Raw genomic sequence first — 19,764 nt, 5'->3', positions numbered from 1 at the left:
GAATTTGTATTGTAGATCCACAAAGGTAAACACCTCTTATGGAGTAAGAGACCTCTGGTGGTCAACTAATCAACCTGCAACTCACTGTCCAAGCTTTTGTCATGTCACACATTGATGTCCAGTACAGTGGTTCTCAACCCCCAGACGTTTCACCATGTTGTTGAACTAACTCACCTAGTCAAGGGTTTGATGATTAGTTGACAAGTTCAATCAGGTGAGCAAGCTGTGGAATAGTTAAAATACATGGAATGTACGGGGTTACCGAGAACCCCTGATCTATTGTATCACATTATCTACCAGTGATCAGACAGAAGTCACTTTTTCTTTAGAGAAAAGCATCAGTTGGCCTTTTACTAAATCTATAATGGTTGAGAGCTGAGGGCCATTCAGGTTATCACATTGTGGCTAGCTATCCAAGACAATGGGGTATGACTAGAATTCATTTTAACCTAACTTTGTTCAGATAGTTTTATTTATTTTTTCAGTGTATCCCTCATTTAAACCACAGAACACACCAGATTTAGAAATCCACAGAAATGACATCCGATTCAGTGCATATCCAATGTTAATCATCAGCGCTCGTCAATAACATCCAGGGATTGAATTCACAAGATACTCTCACTCACCCTGTAACGTAACAACAACCAGGGTTGGGGTCAATTCCTTTTCATCCCAGTCAATTCCAGAAGTAAACTGAAATTCAAATCCTAATTTTCCTTACTGCTTTCGAATGAGGAAATTGGAATTTCAGTTTACTTCCTCAATTGACACCAAAGCCCCAGTCTTAATATGCCCAGATATTGTTTGTCCACATATTTTTTAATTAAAACTGACTTTGTCAGAAGATACTGTATCTACAAAAAAAAAAATGCGTATAATTGTCAAGGACAAGCATGTAATCATACTGAAATTAAACCCAAATAAATACAGTTGAAATGTTGACGATAAAACCAACTACGTATAAAAAACACGAGCAGAGAAAATTATTTTATGTAGAGGTGCTGACTACCGGAGAATAAACTATCAGCTCTAAAAATAAAGAGTCGCACACTCTAAACTCCCAGTAATTTACTGGGTAAATCACCAACGTTTCAGCATCACTGTGCCTTCTTCAGGGTAATGTCATGAATGTTAAAACCAGGTTATATAGACAAACAGTGCGATTAGCGCAACCAATGACAATAGTGAAGAGTGTGTCATAATTAGGTTCATTAGAATGAATTGAGTGAAACTATTAAAAAATAAAAATGATAGGCTATTGTTATCATATGGAAACGTATATATTAGCACCAACATACATTGTTCAATTCCACATATTTGTTTCCTATTTCATTAAAAAAAAAATGGTTACATGTAATCTTTTGGTTCAACCATAATGCATAATCAGAATCATCAACAGGTGTATGCTGATAAGCTGTACAAAGAATATATCCATTTATAAGACTTGTTCATAAAATGGGCCTGAGATCAAAGTCAATATTCAGACCACTAGGGGTCAATGTTTTTAGATAGGATATCCAGTAAGCCTCCCTTTGTAGTAGTAGAATCTCCATGTTACCTCCTCTCCTTGGTAGAGCAACATGCTCAATGCCTGTGTATTTGAGGGAGGAGATAGGTTGATTATCTTCAACAAAGTGAGCTGCTACTGGATAGTCAATGTTCTTTAACAGTTTCACTCAATTAAGTTAATTAGAATGAGTTGAGACACACCCCTCACTATTGTCATTGATTGCGCTAATCGCACTGTTTGTCTGAAGAAGGCACAGTGATGCCGAAACGTTGGCGATTTACCCAGTAAATTACTGGGAGTTATATATATATGTGTTCAACTCTATTTTTATAGCTGATAAAACCAACTACAACATGGAAGCTGGTTCTCCTGATGATGCTGTTTGAATGATTGGTTGTTCCATCCTGGCATCTTGGCCAGAGAACACTAGGGCTAACCTGCCTTAAGAGGAAGATCTGAAGTCCAGTCCATAGAGCCTTGTGGAGTGAACAGGGTCCCATTTCCAACTCAGATCAAATGTAAGGTTTATCATAAGGTTTTTGATGCAACATGGAGTTGGTTCAGTACATAGGAGGTTTAAGCCAGGGTGGAAGAGGGGGGGCTGTGGTCCTGGGTTCCAAGGGCCGTTCCAGGATCAACACGCTCCTCTCCAAGTCCATGTCAGTCTGGACCTCCTGAGTAGTGCCATGGGCCTTGGTTCATCCAGTCTTCCATTTCAGGACGTCTTTGCCTAAATCCCTGTCCTTTATTTTCTAGAACAAAGAATATGTTTTACTAGATGTGCACATCAATTTCTCAATTTAAATGTAGTAAAACATCTTCATTTTTACTTCTGCTCATCCCTCCTTTTTGCCTCTGTCCGTGCTGTTAGCTGGAGATGGATAGAAGGCCTTTCTCATCAGCTGTGTCCAGGATCTGGCATATAACTGGAGACTCAACCTGATGGAGAAAAAAAATGACCTGATCATGTTTATTTGCCAGGTGTAGTGAATACATTGGAAATCTGACTCGCCCAACCGCTTGCGGTAAAAACACAAAAACAGCAAGAATGGGTTCAAGTGTTTAACCATAACATGGTGAGAGTGATGTGTGTGTGTGCATTCTTACCCCAAGGACGTACTGGCAGGTCTGAGGCTCCAGCATGTACACAGTGACGGCATGGGGAGACTCAGACTCCTTACACCTGAGACACAGGATGGGCTTCAATCAGAGACCGGCTGTGTATTCAGAGACATGAAACGTTCTGAACGAGAATGCCAAGTTTGCAAAGCTGTCATCTAGGCAGAGGGTGGCTACTTTGAAGAATCTCAAAATAATTTGGTTTTGTTTAATATTTTTTTGGTTACTACATGATTCCATATGTGTTATTTCATAATTGATGTCTTCACTATTATTCTACAATGTAAAAAATTAAGAAAAATCCTTGAATGAGTAGGTATGGGCAAACTTTTCACTGGTACTGTATATTATATTAAGAGACCCTACTAGACCACACCGATGATGACTCACAATATACAGTACCAGTCAAAAGTTTGGACACACCTACTAATTCAAGGGTTTTAATTTATGTTTTACTATTTTCTACATTTTACAATAATAGTGAAGACATCAAAACTATGGAATCATGTAAACTTGGCAAAAAAAGAAAACAGCCCTTTTTCACCCCGTCTTTCAAAAATAATTAGTAAAAATCCAAATAACTATACAGATCTTCATTGTAAAGGGTTTAAACACTGTTTCCCATGCTTGTTCAATGAACAATTAATGAACATGCACCTGTGGAACGGTCGTTAAGACACTAACAGCTTACAGACGGTAGGCAATTAAGGTCACAGTTATGAAAACAGGACACTAAAGAGGCCTTTCTACGGACTCTAATAAATTGCAATGTCCGTACAGTGAGACACCTAAGACAGGGAGACAGGACAGACAACTGATCGTCCTCGCAGTGGCAGACCACGTGTAATAACACCTGTACAGGATCGGTACACCACACCTGCGGAACAGGTACAGGATGGCAACAACAACTGCCCGAGTTGCAGCAGGAACGCACAATCCCTCCATCAGTGCTCAGACTGTCGGCAATAGGCTTATAGGCCTGTTGTAAGGCAGGTCCTCACCAGACATCACCGTTTCGGGTAGCCTTCCACAAACTTCCCACAATAAGTTGGGTGAATCTTGGCCCATTCCTCCTGACAGAGCTGGTGTAACTGAGTCAGGTTTGTAGGCCTTCTTGCTCGCACACACTTTTATAGTTCTGCCCTCAAATCTTCTAAATGATTGAGGTCAGGGCTTTGTGATGGCCACTCCAATCCCTTGGCATTGTTGTCCTTAAGCCATTTTGCCACAACTTTGGAAGTATGCTTGGGGTCATTGTCCATTTGGAAGACCCATTTGCGACCAAGGTTTAACTTCCTGACTGATGTCTTGAGATGTTGCTTCAATATATCCACATACTTTTCCTACCTCATGTTGCCATCTATTTTGTGAAGTGCACCAGTCCCTCCTGCAGCAAAGCACCCCCACAACATGATGCTGCCACCCCCGTGCTTCACGGTTGGGATGGTGTTCTTCGGCTTGCAAGCGTCCCACTTTTTCCTCCAGACATAACAATGGTCATTATGGCCAAACAGTTCTATTTTTGTTTCATCAGACCAGAGGACATTTCTCCAAAAAGTACAATATTTGTCCCCATGTGCAGTTGCAAACCGTAGTCTGGCTTTTTTATGCCGGTTTTGGAGAAGTGCCTTGTTCCTTGCTGAGCGGGCCTTTCAGGTTATGTGGATATAGATACTTTTGTACCTGTTCCCTCCAGCATCTTCACAAGGTCCATTGCTGTTGTTCTGGGATTGATTTGCACTTTTCGCACCAAAGTACATTCATCTCTAGGAGACAGAACGCGTCTCCTTCCTGAGCGGTATGACTGCTGCGTGGTACCATGGTGTTTATACTTGCCTACTATTGTTTGTACAGATGAACATGGTACCTTCCAGGCGTTTGGAAATTGTTCCCAAGGATGAAGCAGACTTGTGGAGGTCTACAATTGTTTTCTGAGGTCTTGGCTGATTTCTTTTGATGTTCCCATTAGGTCAAGCAAAGAGGCACTGAGTTTGAAGGTAGGCCTTGAAATATACTGCTCAAAAAAATAAAGGGAACACTAAAATAACACATCCTAGATCTGAATGAAAGAAATCATCTTATTAAATACTTTTTTCTTTACATAGTTGAATGTGCTGACAACAAAATCACACAAAAATAATCAATGGAAATCCAATTTATCAACCCATGGAGGTCTGGATTTGGAGTCACACTCAAAATTAAAGTGGAAAACCACACTACAGGCTGATCCAGCTTTGATGTAATGTCCTTAAAACAAGTCAAAATGAGGCTCAGTAGTGTGTGTGGCCTCCACGTGCCTGTATGACATCCCTACAATGCCTGGGCATGCTCCTGATGAGGTGGCGGATGGTCTCCTGAAGGATCTCCTTCCAGACCTGGACTAAAGCATCCGCCAACTCCTGGACAGTCTGTGGTGCAACGTGGCATTGGTGGATGGAGCGAGACATGATGTCCCAGATGTGCTCAATTGGATTCAGGTCTGGGGAACGGGCGGACCAGTCCATAGCATCAATGCCTTCCTCTTGCAGGAACTGCTGACACACTCCAGCCACATGAGGTCTAGCATTGTCTTGCATTAGGAGGAACCCAGGACCAACCGTACCAGTATATGGTCTCACAAGGGGTCTGAGGATCTCATCTCGGTACCTAATGGCAGTCAGGCTACCTCTGGCGAGCACATGGAGGGCTGTGCGGCCCCCCAAAGAAATGCCACCCCACACCATGACTGACCCACCGCCAAACCGGTCATGCTGGAGGATGTTGCAGGCAGCAGAACGTTCTCCACAGCGTCTCCAGACTCTGTCACGTGCTCAGTGTGAACCTGCTTTCATCTGTGAAGAGCACAGGGCGCCAGTGGCGAATTTGCCAATCTTGGTGTTCTCTGGCAAATGCCAAACGTCCTGCACGGTGTTGGGCTGTAAGCACAACCCCCACCTGTGGACGTCGGGCCCTCATACCACCCTCATGGAGTCTGTTTCTGACCATTTGAGCAGACACATGCACATTTGTGGCCTGCTGGAGGTCATTTTGCATTCTGCTGGGTTGTTGCCCTCCTACGGCCTCCTCCACGTCTCCTGATGTACTGGCCTGTGTCCTGGTAGCGCCTCCATGCTCTGGACACGACGCTGACAGACACAGCAAACCTTCTTGCAACAGCTCGCATTGATGTGCCATCCTGGATGAGCTGCACTACCTGAGCCACTTGTGTGGGTTGTAGACTCCATCTCATGCTACCACTAGAGTGAAAGCACCGCCAGCATTCAAAAGTGACCAAAACATCAGCCAGGAAGCATAGGAACTGAGAAGTGGTCTGTGGTCCCCACCTGCAGAACCACTCCTTTATTGGGGGTGTCTTGCTAATTGCCTATAATTTCCACCTGTTGTCTATTCCATTTGCACAACAGCATGTGAAATTTATTGTCAATCAGTGTTGCTTCCTAAGTGGACAGTTTGATTTCACAGAAGTGTGATTGACTTGGAGTTACATTGTGTTGTTTAAGTGTTCCCTTTATTTTTTTGAGCAGTGTACATCCACAGGTACACCTCCAATTGAATCAAATTATGTCAATCAGCCTTCTAAAGCCATGACATCATTTTCTGGAATTTTCCAAGCTGTTTAAAGGCACAGTCAATTTTGTGTATGTAAACTTCTGACCCACTGAAATTGTGATACAGTGAATAATGAGTGAAATAATCTGTCTGTAAACAATTGTTGGAAAAATTACTTGTGTCATGCACAAAGTAGATGTCCTAACCGACTTGCCAAAACTATAGTTTGTTAAGAAGAAATTTGTGGAGTGGTTGAAAAACAAGTTTTAATGACTCCAACCTAAGTGTATGTTAACTTCAGACTTCAACTGTATATAAGAATATTAAGAGACCCTACTTGAGCTTGACGATGACCTGTCTGGGTTTCCCCGTCAGGTCACACACGTCCCCATGGCCGTAGAAGAGGGACACCAGTCTGGGGAGGAAGTACAACAACCATAAAGTCCTTATCCTCACTATCAATCAGGTTTCCTGGACACTGATGAATCCTATTCCTGGACTAAAATGCCCTTTCAATTGATATTCTCCATTGAGCTTAATCTTTGTCCAGGACACCAGCCCCTAATGCCCCAATATTCAGTAACATAGTGCTGATCAGTGAAATACATTTTTTTTTTAAACGTATTGTATAGCTGACGGACGTACTTGACTTTCTGGACCCCGTCGTCTTTGAACTGGTAGGATCGGGCCACGTTCTTCTGAGCCCACTGCAGATGTTCCTCAGCGTTCCAACTGCCCACTACCACAATGTTCTTCCCCTGCTCCTTATCCTGGGAGAGAATCGATTCATCATCCTGTATTAGATACTTTAACATAGCAAAAAATACATGAGGCACCCAGCCAGCCAATACTGTAACATCTTTCGGTCTACAGGAAATATTGTGCTTTAAGCATTTCAACATTACTGAGCTACTAAGTAAATAACCCTTACCTCATGGTACTGATGTACATGCTTCCCATAGCAGAACTCATACTTCCACCATCCCACTCCCTGCAACACACGTTCCAGACATCAGACAGAGGCTACAGTATGAAGAGTTGTGGGAGTTGAATTTACCACAGGTGGGCTCCAATCAAGATGTAGGAACATCTCAAGGATGATCAATGGAAACAGGATGCAGCTGAGCTCAATTTCGAGTCTTATAGCAAAGGGCTGAATACTTATGTAAATAAGCTACGTGTTTTATGTTTTATAAATTTGCAAACATTTCTAAGAAACAGTTTTCGCTTTGTCATTATAGGGTATTGTGTGTAGATTGCTGAGGGTTTTTACTTATTTAATACATTTTTGAATAAGGCTGTAACGTAACAAAATGTGGAAAAAGTCAAGGGGTCTGAATACTTTGAAGGTACTGCATATTACATTGAATTAACAGAAGCCAATGAGCAGTAGCCAATATGTGGCTGTAGACAATGAGCAGGTGTCTCTTTCAACAGCCAGCCTATCAGCAGGCCTCATACTAACCCCATGGAGACAGTAGGAGCCACTCAGGAACTCTTTGATCAGCTGCTCGTCTGTCAGACGGGAGATGTGGGTGGTTCCCACGGTAACCTGGGTCTGCCCGCCCACCACCAGGGGCTTATGGGTAGAGGAGAAGGCCTCCTCTCTCACGGGGGACGTACTCTCCTCCTGGAGGACAAGAGAGGGGAGGAGGTGTTTAGTTAGAAGACATTACACAGACAGCTTCTAAACCTGGGTTGTGTTCAGTACAGACAAAACAGTTTTCAAACAGCGGGAATAGCTACCTACCCAAACTTGTCCAAGACGAACACACATTTTCATTCTTCTGATCATGACCCTGTATTGCCCCATCAGTGGTGTAAAGTATTTAAGTAAAAATACTTTAATGTACTACTTAAGTAGTTTTTTGGGGGTATCTGTATATTTTTGACAACTTTTACATCACTACATCTAAAGAAAATTATGTACTTTACTCCATACATTTTCCCTGACACCCAAAAGTGCTCGTTACATTTTGAATGCTTAAGAGGACAGAAAAGGTCCAATTCACACACTTATCAAGACAACATCCCTGGTCATCCCTACTGCCTATGATCTGACAACTCACTAAACTCAAATGCTTTGTTTCTGAATGATGTCTGAGTGTTGGAGTGTGCCTCTGGCTATCTGTAAAAAAAAATTAAAACATGAAAGATTGTGCCATCTGGTTTGCTTAATATAATGAATTTGAAACAATTTATACTTTTTAGTTTTGATACTAAAGTATATTTCAAACCAAATACTTTTAGACTTTTACTCAAGTAGTATTTTACTGGGTGACTTTTACTTGAGTCATTTCTATTAAGGTATCTTTACTTTTACTCACGTATGACAATTGGGTACTTTTTCCACCACTGTGCCCCACTACCATCGCCTCTTATCTTCAACATTCCCTTCTCGCCTGTCTTCTTTCTCCTCCACTAGTCTCTCTGCTTCCCCTCCCCTAGTCTCTCTCCTTCCCCCCTTCCCTCTCTCCCTCCTCCTCCTTTCTCACTTCTTTTTCCGGGGCAGCGGCAGTGAAGGTAGGTTTCAGCAGCTCCTGCTCCCGGTCCATCTGAGAGAGCCTGTGAGGCCGCAGGGGAGAACCAGACATGGCCTGGCAGAAGATGGCATTCACTGGGGACGACTTGAACCTAACAGACCACGGGATAAAGATATAAGCCTCCATAACATTTCAAACAAGGTAGTCCCCTTTACTTCTAGTTGCATTAGCTAAATCAGCTATGGTAGTTGTGAAATACATCATGAGGGGAATTGGTTCGGGATGCAGTTTACAGTAGACCTGCTGCTACCTATATTTGTAATTAACCCTTACTTTACCAGGTAAGTTGACTGGGAACACATTCTAATTTACAGCAACAACCTGGGGAATAGTTACAGGGGAGAGGAGGGGGATGAATGAGCCAATTGTAAGCTGGGGATGATTAGGTGAATGTGATGGTATGAGGGCCAGATTGGGAATTAAGCCAGCACACCGGGGTTAACACCCCTACTCTTACGATAAGTGCCATGGGATCTTAAGTGACCACAGAGAGTCAGGACACCCATTTAACGTCCCACCCGAAAGATGGCACCCTACACAAGGCAATGTCCCCAATCACTGCCCTGGGGCATTGGGATATTTTTTTAGACAAGAGGAAAGAGTGCCTCCTACTGGCCCTCCAACACTACTTCCAGCAGCATCTGGTCTCCCATCCAGGGACTGACCCTGCTTAGCTTCAGTGGCAAGCCAGCAGTGGGGTGAAGGGTGGTATGCTGCTGTATTTTGGGTGTGTACCTCATTCTCTCTCTACCCACCTGTATTTGGGGTGTGCACAGATCAGAGGGGTCAGCACCACTACTTCGTACTCGCAGGTAGTGACCTCAGCGATAGAGAGGATCTCGTTCTTGGCTTCGGGGTGGCAGACATACAGCACGTTGGTGGAGCGAGGCGTGTTCTGTTTCAGGACGCACGCTGTCCCGTGGGCCATCAACACCGGGTAGTATGGAGTCAGCTGGCCTTCCACGTTCTTAGTGGGAACCTAGAAACATTTATATTTTTGTCGCTTAGCAGAGACATCGGCGCATTCAACTTAGGTAGATAAACTAATCACTGCAAGTAAAACCTTCAAAATAGCGACCCATGATTAGAGAGAGAAATAAAACAAGAAAAGACAAAGTTCAAAGAAGTCTTAAGAAGTGTTTTTTAATTTTCTTTTATGTGTATGAGCCAAAATGTTGAACAACCAACCTCTTTCTCAGCTTCTGGTGTAGGATCCATCTCCTCGACTTTCTCTACCTCTGCAATCTCTGTTCCTGAAGTGGCTGAAGACTCTGTCGACTTGGTCATGCTTCCCAAGACGTACTCCTGAACTTTGATCTGCCAGATCAACACGAAAATCATTTTTTCTTATTTATTGCAACATACTTGATGGTAGACATTATAATGATGCCAATTTTGAAGTAACATAATTTCCCACTGACCTGTCCCGTCTCCTTCTCCTCATGGTATTGTCTCACATGTTTCCCATGACACACCTCATACGTCCAGTATGACTCGATCTATTAATTAACACCACAACAAATGCCATTAGAGACCGTGGTTAGCCTATCCATAGAAAGTGACAGCACAGTACATGACATACACTACCGTTCAAAAGTTTGGGGTCACTTACAAATGTCCTTGTTTTTGAAAGAAAAGCATTTTTTTTTGTCCATTAAAATAACATAAAATTGATCAGTAATACAGTGTAGACATTGTTAATGTTGTAAATGACTATTGTAGCTGGAAACGGCAGATTTTTTACGGATTATCTACAGGGGTGATGGTTGCTGATAATGAGCCACTGTACGCCTATGTAGATATTCCATACAAAAAAATCTGCCGTCTACACTGTATTTCTGATCAATTTGATGTTATTTTAATGGACCAAAAAAAATTGCTTTTCTTTCAAAAATAAGGAAAGTTTTAAATGACCCCAAACTTTTGAACGGTAGTATTTATTTGTATTTATTATGGATCCCCATTAGCTGCTGCCAAAGCAGCAACTACTCTTCCTGGGGTCCAGCAAAATTAAGGTGATTTATACCATTTTAAAACATTGCAATACATTCACAGATTTCACAACACACTGTGTCCTCAGGTCCCTACTCCATATCTACATTACTAAATCCATGTGTATGTTATCGTGTGTGTGTGTGTGTGTGTGTGTGTGTGTGTGTGTGTGTGTGTGTGTATGCATGCGTCTGTGCCAATGCTTGTGTTGTTTCACAGTCCTCACTGTTCCATAAGGTGTTTATCTGTTTTTTTTAAATCAAATTTTACGCTTGCGTCAGTTACTTGATGTCGACTAGAGTACCATGTAGTCATGGCTCTATGTAGTATTGTGTGCCTCCATAGTCTGTTCTGGACTTGGGGACTGTGAAGAGGCCTCTTGTGGCATGACTTGTGGGGTATGCATGGGAGTCCGAGCTGTGTGCCAGTAGTTTAGACAGTGTACATCTTTAGCATGTGATCCCTAGGGGGGAACCCATGACATTAGTGTTGCAGTGGTACTCAATATAGCCTATATTTAGACAGAAGTAGAAGTGAAACGGTTCAGTTCTCACTCTGTAGGAGCAGCTGTTCTGTTTGAACAGTGGGTCCAGCAGATCACCTGGAGTGGGACCAGCGTACACCTTGTCATCATCCTGAGAGAGAAGGGTGAGGAGAGACAGAGAGAAAAAAAGAGAGGGAGGAGAGAGAGAGAGAGAGAAAAGAGAGGGAGGAGAGAGAGAGAAAAAAGAGAGGGAGGAGAGACAGAGAGAAAGACCAACAGACACAGAGGGAGACAGGAGGATCAGCGAGACAAGCAATGTTGTTGAAAAGAGTGAAACTGAAAATGATTAATCTAACTCACGCCATCTCCATTTGACAGGGAAGGCAGGAGACATTTGTATTTCTCCTTCTCTGTTGTTGTCATGATGACAAAGTCATCTTCTTTGTAGAGGGCACCTGAGGTTGGCTATGGAAGGACAGATTTAGGGTCAGATGTGTAAGTGCACTACTTTACAGCAGTCATAACAGGCAAACTATGCATGGTCAGGTTTTGCGTTGGCAGTCATATGACAGCCATAACAAGGAATATCAGCTAGCTAGGCTTAAGCTTAACAGACTTAAAAAACCAATTTAAAACTAGTTAGCTAACGTTCGCTTTTCAATTAAATCATAAATAACCAGCCATGATTTAACGTTAACTATGACAAAAAACTATATTTATTCTCTATCACACAACCACACAACACTCACCAGGGTGAATTCGGCCCCAGGCCAGTTAATTTTGAATGGGATTTCATCAGTAAACGAAGGAGATCCCCCTCTGTTAGCCGACACACCACAATACACCTCCAACAAACCCCCAAACAACACGAACAACAGCCTAGTCCCGTCCATTACCTCTGCAAGGCTCGTTCGCTAACTACCTTCTACGGTGTGTGCCAAGGCATGTGATAGCTAACCTGAGTTAAAACCGGGTTAGCTTCGGAGTTATCGTAAAATTATGAATCCATCTGGCTGTCTCTCTTTCATTTGTCAACACAGCGAACAGGAAGTATCTAGTCGCTTGCCACGTCTATTTCCGGTAGAGCCGGTTTAGCCAGCTTTGGGACACAACATCGACAGTCTGTATTGGTTGGACTCCCTGAGTTGTGAATTGTTCTTGTGGGTCGCGTCGGAAAACAACCCTACAACAATATAGCCGGCTTCACCCCAAAAAATAAGTTTCCTGTCAACAAAAGCATATGTATAATCTTTAGGAACTCTACTTACCAGAAACCAACCTTACTAAAGCACAAACTGTCCGGGTCATTCTATGCTGGCCTACTCACAGGGATCCTAAATTGCTCCCTCGCCCAATGCCCAATGCCCACCCTTCCCTACTTTCCTCAGGGTCTCAGGCGGTAGTTGTAATACTGTTGTACCCTGTATATAGCCTCGGTATTATTATTTTCTTCTTACTTTTTATTAAAATTTTTACTTCAGTTTATTTAGTAAATATTTTCTTAACTCTATTTTTTTAACTGCATTGTTGGTTAAAAAGGATCTGAACCTTTTTTGATACCATTTGAAAGGAAACACTTTGAAGTTTGAGGAAATGTTAATTTAATGTAGGAGAATATAACACATTAGATCTGGTAAAAGATAATACAAAGAACAAACCAAGCGCTTTCTTGTATTTTTTTTGTACCATCATCTTTGAAGTGCAAGAGAAAGGCCAAAAAATTACTTAGGAATCTAAGCGCAATTTAGATTTTGGACACTAGATGGTATCAGTGTATGTGCAAAGTTTTGGACTGATTCAATGAACCATTGCATTTCTGTTCAAAATGTTGTAGCAAGACTGCCCAAATGTGCCTAATTGGTTTATTAATACATGTTCAAGTTCGTAACTGTGCACTCTCATCAAACAATAGCATGGTATTCTTAAACTATACTAGCTACTGTAAATTGGACAGTGCAGTTAGATTAACAAGACTTTAAGCTTTCAGCCAATATCAGATATGTCTATGTCCTGGGAAATGTTCTTGTTACTTACAACCTCATGCTAATCATATTAGCCTACTTTTGTTCAACTGTCCCGCGGGGGACCCACCGATCCGGTACAGGTTTTAAGGGCTTGTAAGTGAGCATTTCAAGGTAAGGTTGTTGTATTCGGCACATGTGACAAATACAATTTAATTTAATTTAATTTTAATAGAATAAATGGAACAGTATCAAACATATGGAAACTAGAGGTCGACCGATTAATCGGAATGGGCGATTAATTAGGACCGATTTCAAGTTTTCATAACAATCGGTAATCGGTATTTTTGGACACCGATTTGCCGATTTCTTTTTTTCAATTATATATATATTTTTTTTACACCTTTATTTAACTAGGCAAGTCAGTTAAGAACACATTCTTATTTTCAATGACGGCCTAGGAACGGTGGGTTAACTGCCTTGTTCAGGGGCAGAACGACAGATTTTTACCTTGTCAGCTCGGGGATTCAATCTTGCAACCTTACGGTTAACTAGTCCAACGCTCTAACCACTTGCTTTACATTGCACTCCACGAGGAGCCTGCCTGTTACGCGAATGCAGTAAGAAGCCAAGGTAAGTTGCTAGCTAGCATTAAACTTATCTTATAAAAAACAATCAATCAATCAATCATAATCACTAGTTAACTATACATGGTTGATGATATTACTAGTTTATCTAGCCTGTCCTGCGTTGCATATAATCGATGCGGTGCGCATTCGCGAAAAAGGACTGTCATTGCTTCAATATGTACCTAACCTTACACATCAATGTCTTTCTTAAAATCAATACACAAGTATATATTTTAAACCTGCATATTTAGTTAATATTGCCTGCTAACATGAATTTCTTTTAACTAGGGAAAATGTGTCACCTCTTGCAACAGAGTCAGGGTATATGCAGCAGTTTGGGCCGCCTGGCTCGTTGCGAACTGTGTGAAGACTATTTCTTCCAAACAAAGACAGCCTGCTTCGCCAAACGGGGGAAGATTTTACAAAAGCGCATTTGCGAAAAAAGCACAATCGTTGCACGACTGTACCTAACCATAAACATCAATGCCTTTATTAAAATCAATACACAGAAGTATATATTTTTCAACCTGCATATTTAGCTAAAAGAAATCCAGGTTAGCAGGCAATATTAACCAGGTGAAATTGTGTCACTTCTCTTGCGTTCATTGCACGCAGAGTCAGGGTATATGCAACAGTTTGGGCCGCCTGGCTCGTTGCGAACTAATTCACCAGAATTGTACGTAATTATGACATAACATTGAAGGTTGTGCAATGTAACAGGAATATTTAGACGTAGGGATGCCACCCGTTACATAAAATACAGAACGGTTCCGTATTTCACTGAAAGGAAAAACGTTTTGTTTTCGAGATGATAATTTCCGGATTCGACCATATTAATGACCTAAGGCTCGTATTTCTGTGTGTTTATTATATTATAATTAAGTCTATGATTTGATAGAGCAGTCTGACTGAGCCGTGGTAGGCACCAGCAGGCTCGTAAGCATTCATTCAAACAGCACTTTCATGCATTTTGCCAGCAGCTCTTCGGAATTGCGCTGTTTATGACTTCAAACATTGCGCTGTTTATGACTTCAAGCCTATCAACTCCCAAGATTAGGCTGGTGTAACCGATGTGAAATGGCTAGCTAGTTAGCGGGTGCGCGCTAATAGCGTTTCAAACGTCACTCGCTCTGAGACTTGGAGTAGTTGTTCCCCTTGCTCTGCATGGGTAACGCTGCTTCGAGGGTGGCTGTTGTCGATGTGTTCCTGGTTCGAGCCCAGGTAGGAGCGAGGAGAGGGACGGAAGCAATATTGTTACACTGGCAATACTAAAGTGCCTGTAAGAACATCCAATAGTCAAAGGTATATGAAATACAAATTGTACAGAGAGAAATATTCCTATAATAACTACAACCTAAAACTTCTTACCTGGGAATATTGAAGACTCATGTTGAAAGGAACCACCAGCTTTCATATGTTCTCATGTTCTGAGCAAGGAACTTAAACGTTAGCTTTCTTACATGGCACATATTGCACTTTTACTTTCTTCTCCAACACTTTGTTTTTGCATTATTTAAACCAAATGGAACATGTTTCATTATTTATTTGAGGCTAAATTGATTTTATTGATGTATTATATTAAGTTAAAATAAGTGTTCATTCAGTATTGTTGTAATTGTCATTATTACAAATACATGTAAAAAAAAATTGGCCGATTAATCGGTATCGGCTTTTTCGGGCCCTCCAATAATCGGTATCGGTATCGGCTTTGAAAAATCATAATCGGTTGACCTCTAATTTAAACGTGTTAACCCTCGCAGGGCTGCTGGCCCGGACGGCATCCCTAGCCGCGTCCTCAGAGCATCCGCAGACCAGCTGGCTGGTGTGTTTACGGACATATTCAATCAATCCTTATCACAGTCTGCTGTTCCCACATGCTTCAAGAGGGCCACCATTGTTCCTGTTCCCAAGAAAGCTAAGGTAACTGAGCTAAAGGACTATCGCCCTGTAGCACTCACTTCCATCATCATGAAGTGCTTTGAGAGACGAGTCAAGGATCATATCACCTCCACCCTACCTGACACCCTAGACTCACTCCAATTTGCTTACCGCCACAATAGGTCCACAGACGACGCAATCTAAATCACACTGCACACTGCCCTAACCCATATGGACAAGAGGAATAGCTATGTAAGAATGCTGTTCATCAACTACAGCTCAGCATTTAACACCATAGTACCCTCCAAACTCATCATTAAGCTCGAGACCCTGGGTCTCAACCCCGCCCTGTGCAACTGGGTCCTGGACTTTCTGATGGGCCACCCCCAGGTGGGGCGGGTAGGAAACAACATCTCCACCCCGCTGATCGTCAACACTAGGGCCCCACAATGGTGCGTTCTCAGCCCTCTCCTGTACTCCCTGTTCACCCATGGCTGCGTGGCCATGCACGCCTCCATCTCAATCATCAAGTTTGCAGACGACACTGCAGTGGTAGGCTTGATTACCAACAACAACGAGACGGCCTACAGGGAGGAGGAGAGAGCCCTCGGAGTGTGGTGTCAGGAAAATAACCTCACACTCAACGTCAACAAAACAAAGGAGATGATCGTGGACTTCAGGAAACAGCAGAGGGAGCAGCCCCCATTCACATGGACGGGACAGTACTGGAGAAGGTGGAAAGTTTTAAGTTCCTCGGTGTACACATCACTGACAAACTGAAATGGTCCACCCACACAGACGACGTGGTGATGAAGATGCAGCAGCTGAAGGAGGCTGAAGAAATTTGGCTTGTCACCAAAAACACTCCAAAACATTTACAGATGCATAATCGAGAGCATCCTGTTGGGCTGTATCACTGCCTGGTACGGCAACTGCTCCGCCCACAACCGTAAGGCTCTCCAGAGGGTAGTAAGGTCTGCACAACGCATCACCGGGGGCAAACCACCTGCCCTCCAGGACACCTACACCACCCGATGTCACAGGAAGGCCAAAAAGATCATCAAGGACAACAACCACCTGAGCCACTGCCTGTTCACCCCGCGATCATCCAGAAGGCGAGGTCAGTACAGGTGCATCAAAGCAGGGATCGAGAGACTGAAAAACAGCTTCTATTTCAAGGCCATCAGACTGTTAAACAGCCATCACTAACATTGAGTGGCTGCTGCCAACATACTGACTCAAATCTCTAGCCACTTTAATAATAATTAAAAATCGGATGTAATAAATGTATCACTAGACACTTTAAACAATGCCACTTTATATAATGTTTACATACCCTACATTAGTCATCTCATATGTATATACTGTACTCTATACCATCTACTGCATCTTGCCTATGCCGTTCAGCCATCTCTAATCCATATATTTTTATGTATATATTCTTATTCCTTCCTTTACACTTTTGTGTATATGGTAGTTGTTGTGACATTTTTAGATTACTTGTTAGATATTACTGCATGGCCGGAACTAGGGCTCCGGGCAGCCGAGCGGAAATGGAGGAAAACTCGCCTCCCTGCGGACCTGGCATCCTTTCACTCCCTCCTCTCTACATTCTCCTCTTCTGTCTCGGCTGCTAAAGCCACTTTCTACCACTCTAAATTCCAAGCATCTGCCTCTAACCCTAGGAAGCTCTTTGCTACCTTCTCCTCCCTCCTGAATCCTCCTCCCCCTCCCCCCCTCCGCGGATGACTTCGTCAACCATTTTGAAAAGAAGGTTGACGATATCTGATCCTCGTTTGCTAAGTCAAACGACACCGCTGGTCCTGCTCACACTGCCCTACCCTGTGCTTTGACCTCTTTCTCCCCTCTCTCTCCAGATGAAATCTCGCGTCTTGTGACGGCCGGCCGCCCAACAACCTGCCCACTTGACCCTATCCCCTCCTCTCTTCTCCAGACCATTTCCGGAGACCTTCTCCCCTACCTCACCTCGCTCATCAACTCATCCTTGACCGCTGGCTACGTCCCTTCCGTCTTCAAGAGAGCGAGAGTTGCACCCCTTCTGAAAACACCTACACTCGATCCCTCTGATGTCAACAACTACAGACCAGTATCCCTTCTTTCTTTTCTCTCCAAAACTCTTGAACGTGCCGTCCTTGGCCAGCTCTCCTGCTATCTCTCTCAGAATGACCTTCTTGATCCTAATCAGTCAGGTTTCAAGACTGGGCATTCAACTGAGACTGCTCTTCTCTGTGTTACGGAGGCTCTCCGCACTGCTAAAGCTAACTCTCTCTCCTCTGCTCTCATCCTTCTAGACCTATCTGCTGCCTTTGATACTGTGAACCATCAGATCCTCCTCTCCACCCTCTCCGAGTTGGGCATCTCCGGCGCGGCCCACGCTTGGATTGCGTCCTACCTGACAGGTCGCTCCTACCAGGTGGCGTGGCGAGAATCTGTCTCCGCACCATGCGCTCTCACCACTGGTGTCCCCCAGGGCTCTGTTCTAGGCCCTCTCCTATTCTCGCTATACACCAAGTCACTTGGCTCTGTCATATCCTCACATGGTCTCTCCTATCATTGCTATGCAGACGACACACAATTAATCTTCTCCTTTCCCCCTTCTGATAACCAGGCGGCGAATCGCATCTCTGCATGTCTGTCAGACATATCAGTGTGGATGACGGATCACCACCTCAAGCTGAACCTCGGCAAGACGGAGCTGCTCTTCCTCCCGGGGAAGGACTGCCCGTTCCATGATCTCGCCATCACGGTTGACAACTCCCTTGTGTCCTCCTCCCAGAGTGCTAAGAACCTTGGCGTGATCCTGGACAACACCCTGTCGTTCTCCACTAACATCAAGGCGGTGACCCGATCCTGTAGGTTCATGCTCTACAACATTCGCAGAGTACGACCCTGCCTCAAACAGGAAGCGGCGCAGGTCCTAATCCAAGCACTTGTCATCTCCCGTCTGGATTACTGCAACTCGCTGTTGGCTGGGCTCCCTGCCTGTGCCATTAAACCCCTACAACTCATCCAGAACGCCGCAGCCCGTCTGGTGTTCAACCTTCCCAAGTTCTCTCACGTCACCCCGCTCCTCCGCTCTCTCCACTGGCTTCCAGTTGAAGCTCGCATCCGCTACAAGACCATGGTGATTGCCTACGGAGCTGTGAAGGGAACGGCACCTCCATACCTTCAGGCTCTGATCAGGCCCTACACCCAAACAAGGGCACTGCGTTCATCCACCTCTGGCCTGCTGGCCCCCCTACCTCTGAGGAAGCACAGTTCCCGCTCAGCCCAGTCAAAACTGTTCGCTGCTCTGGCACCTCAATGGTGGAACAAGCTCCCTCACAACGCCAGGACAGCGGAGTCAATCACCACCTTCCGGAGACATCTGAAACCCCACCTCTTTAAGGAATACCTAGGATAGGATAAAGTAATCCTTCTAACCCCCCCCCCTTAAAAGATTTAGATGCACTATTGTAAAGTGGTTGTTCCACTGGATATCATAAGGTGAATGCACCAATTTGTAAGTCGCTCTGGATAAGAGCGTCTGCTAAATGACTTAAATGTAAATGTAAATGTAAACTAGAAGCACAAGTATTTCGCTACACTCGCATTAACATCTGATCCTAACTGTTAAGGGCCTATTTCTACACTGCTCAAAAAAATAAAGGGAGCACTTAAACAACACAATGTAACTCCAAGTCAATCACACTTCTGTGAAATCAAACTGTCCACTTAGGAAGCAACACTGATTGACAATAAATTCCACATGCTGTTGTGCAAATGGAATAGACAACAGGTGGAAATTATAGGCAATTAGCAAGACACCCACAATAAAGGAGTGGTTGGAGAATATCAATTGAAAGGGGATTTTAGTCCAGGAATAGGATTCATCAGTGTCCAGGAAACCTGATTGATAGTGAGGATAAGGACTTTATGGTTGTTGTACTTCCTCCCCAGACTGGTGTCCCTCTTCTACGGCCATGGGGACGTGTGTGACCTGACGGGGAAACCCAGACAGGTCATCGTCAAGCTCAAGTAGGGTCTCTTAATATTCTTATATACAGTTGAAGTCTGAAGTTAACATACACTTAGGTTG

The 19,764-nt window shown here is 43.5% G+C and overlaps 1 protein-coding gene across 2 annotated transcripts; it reads right to left on the bottom strand.

Annotated features, from left to right (window-relative positions):
- Window positions 1-438: 438 nt before the first annotated feature.
- LOC106611219 (endoplasmic reticulum lectin 1) lies at window positions 439-12,267 on the bottom strand. Of its 2 annotated transcripts, none has more exons than XM_082978439.1 (14): window positions 11,947-12,267; window positions 11,558-11,662; window positions 11,268-11,348; window positions 10,143-10,220; window positions 9,910-10,038; window positions 9,477-9,700; window positions 8,674-8,812; window positions 7,644-7,808; window positions 7,110-7,169; window positions 6,824-6,984; window positions 6,516-6,593; window positions 2,618-2,693; window positions 2,341-2,449; window positions 439-2,262 (listed from the first exon to the last, which is right to left on the bottom strand). In XM_082978439.1, exons 1-13 carry the CDS (start codon window positions 12,088-12,090, stop codon window positions 2,378-2,380), a joined length of 1,512 nt encoding a protein of 503 aa, XP_082834565.1. In that variant the 5' UTR covers window positions 12,091-12,267; the 3' UTR covers window positions 439-2,262; window positions 2,341-2,377. The 2 variants fall into 2 exon arrangements, with proteins under 2 accessions (XP_082834565.1, XP_082834566.1); XM_082978440.1 differs by having other exon boundaries at window positions 6,824-6,948; window positions 11,947-12,266.
- Window positions 12,268-19,764: the final 7,497 nt, after the last annotated feature.

The sequence above is a fragment of the Salmo salar genome, chromosome 01 (assembly GCF_965601325.2).
Source record: "Salmo salar chromosome 01, fSalSal1, whole genome shotgun sequence".
Taxonomy (NCBI): domain Eukaryota; kingdom Metazoa; phylum Chordata; class Actinopteri; order Salmoniformes; family Salmonidae; genus Salmo; species Salmo salar.
This window is presented reverse-complemented; position numbering and strand designations above follow the sequence as displayed.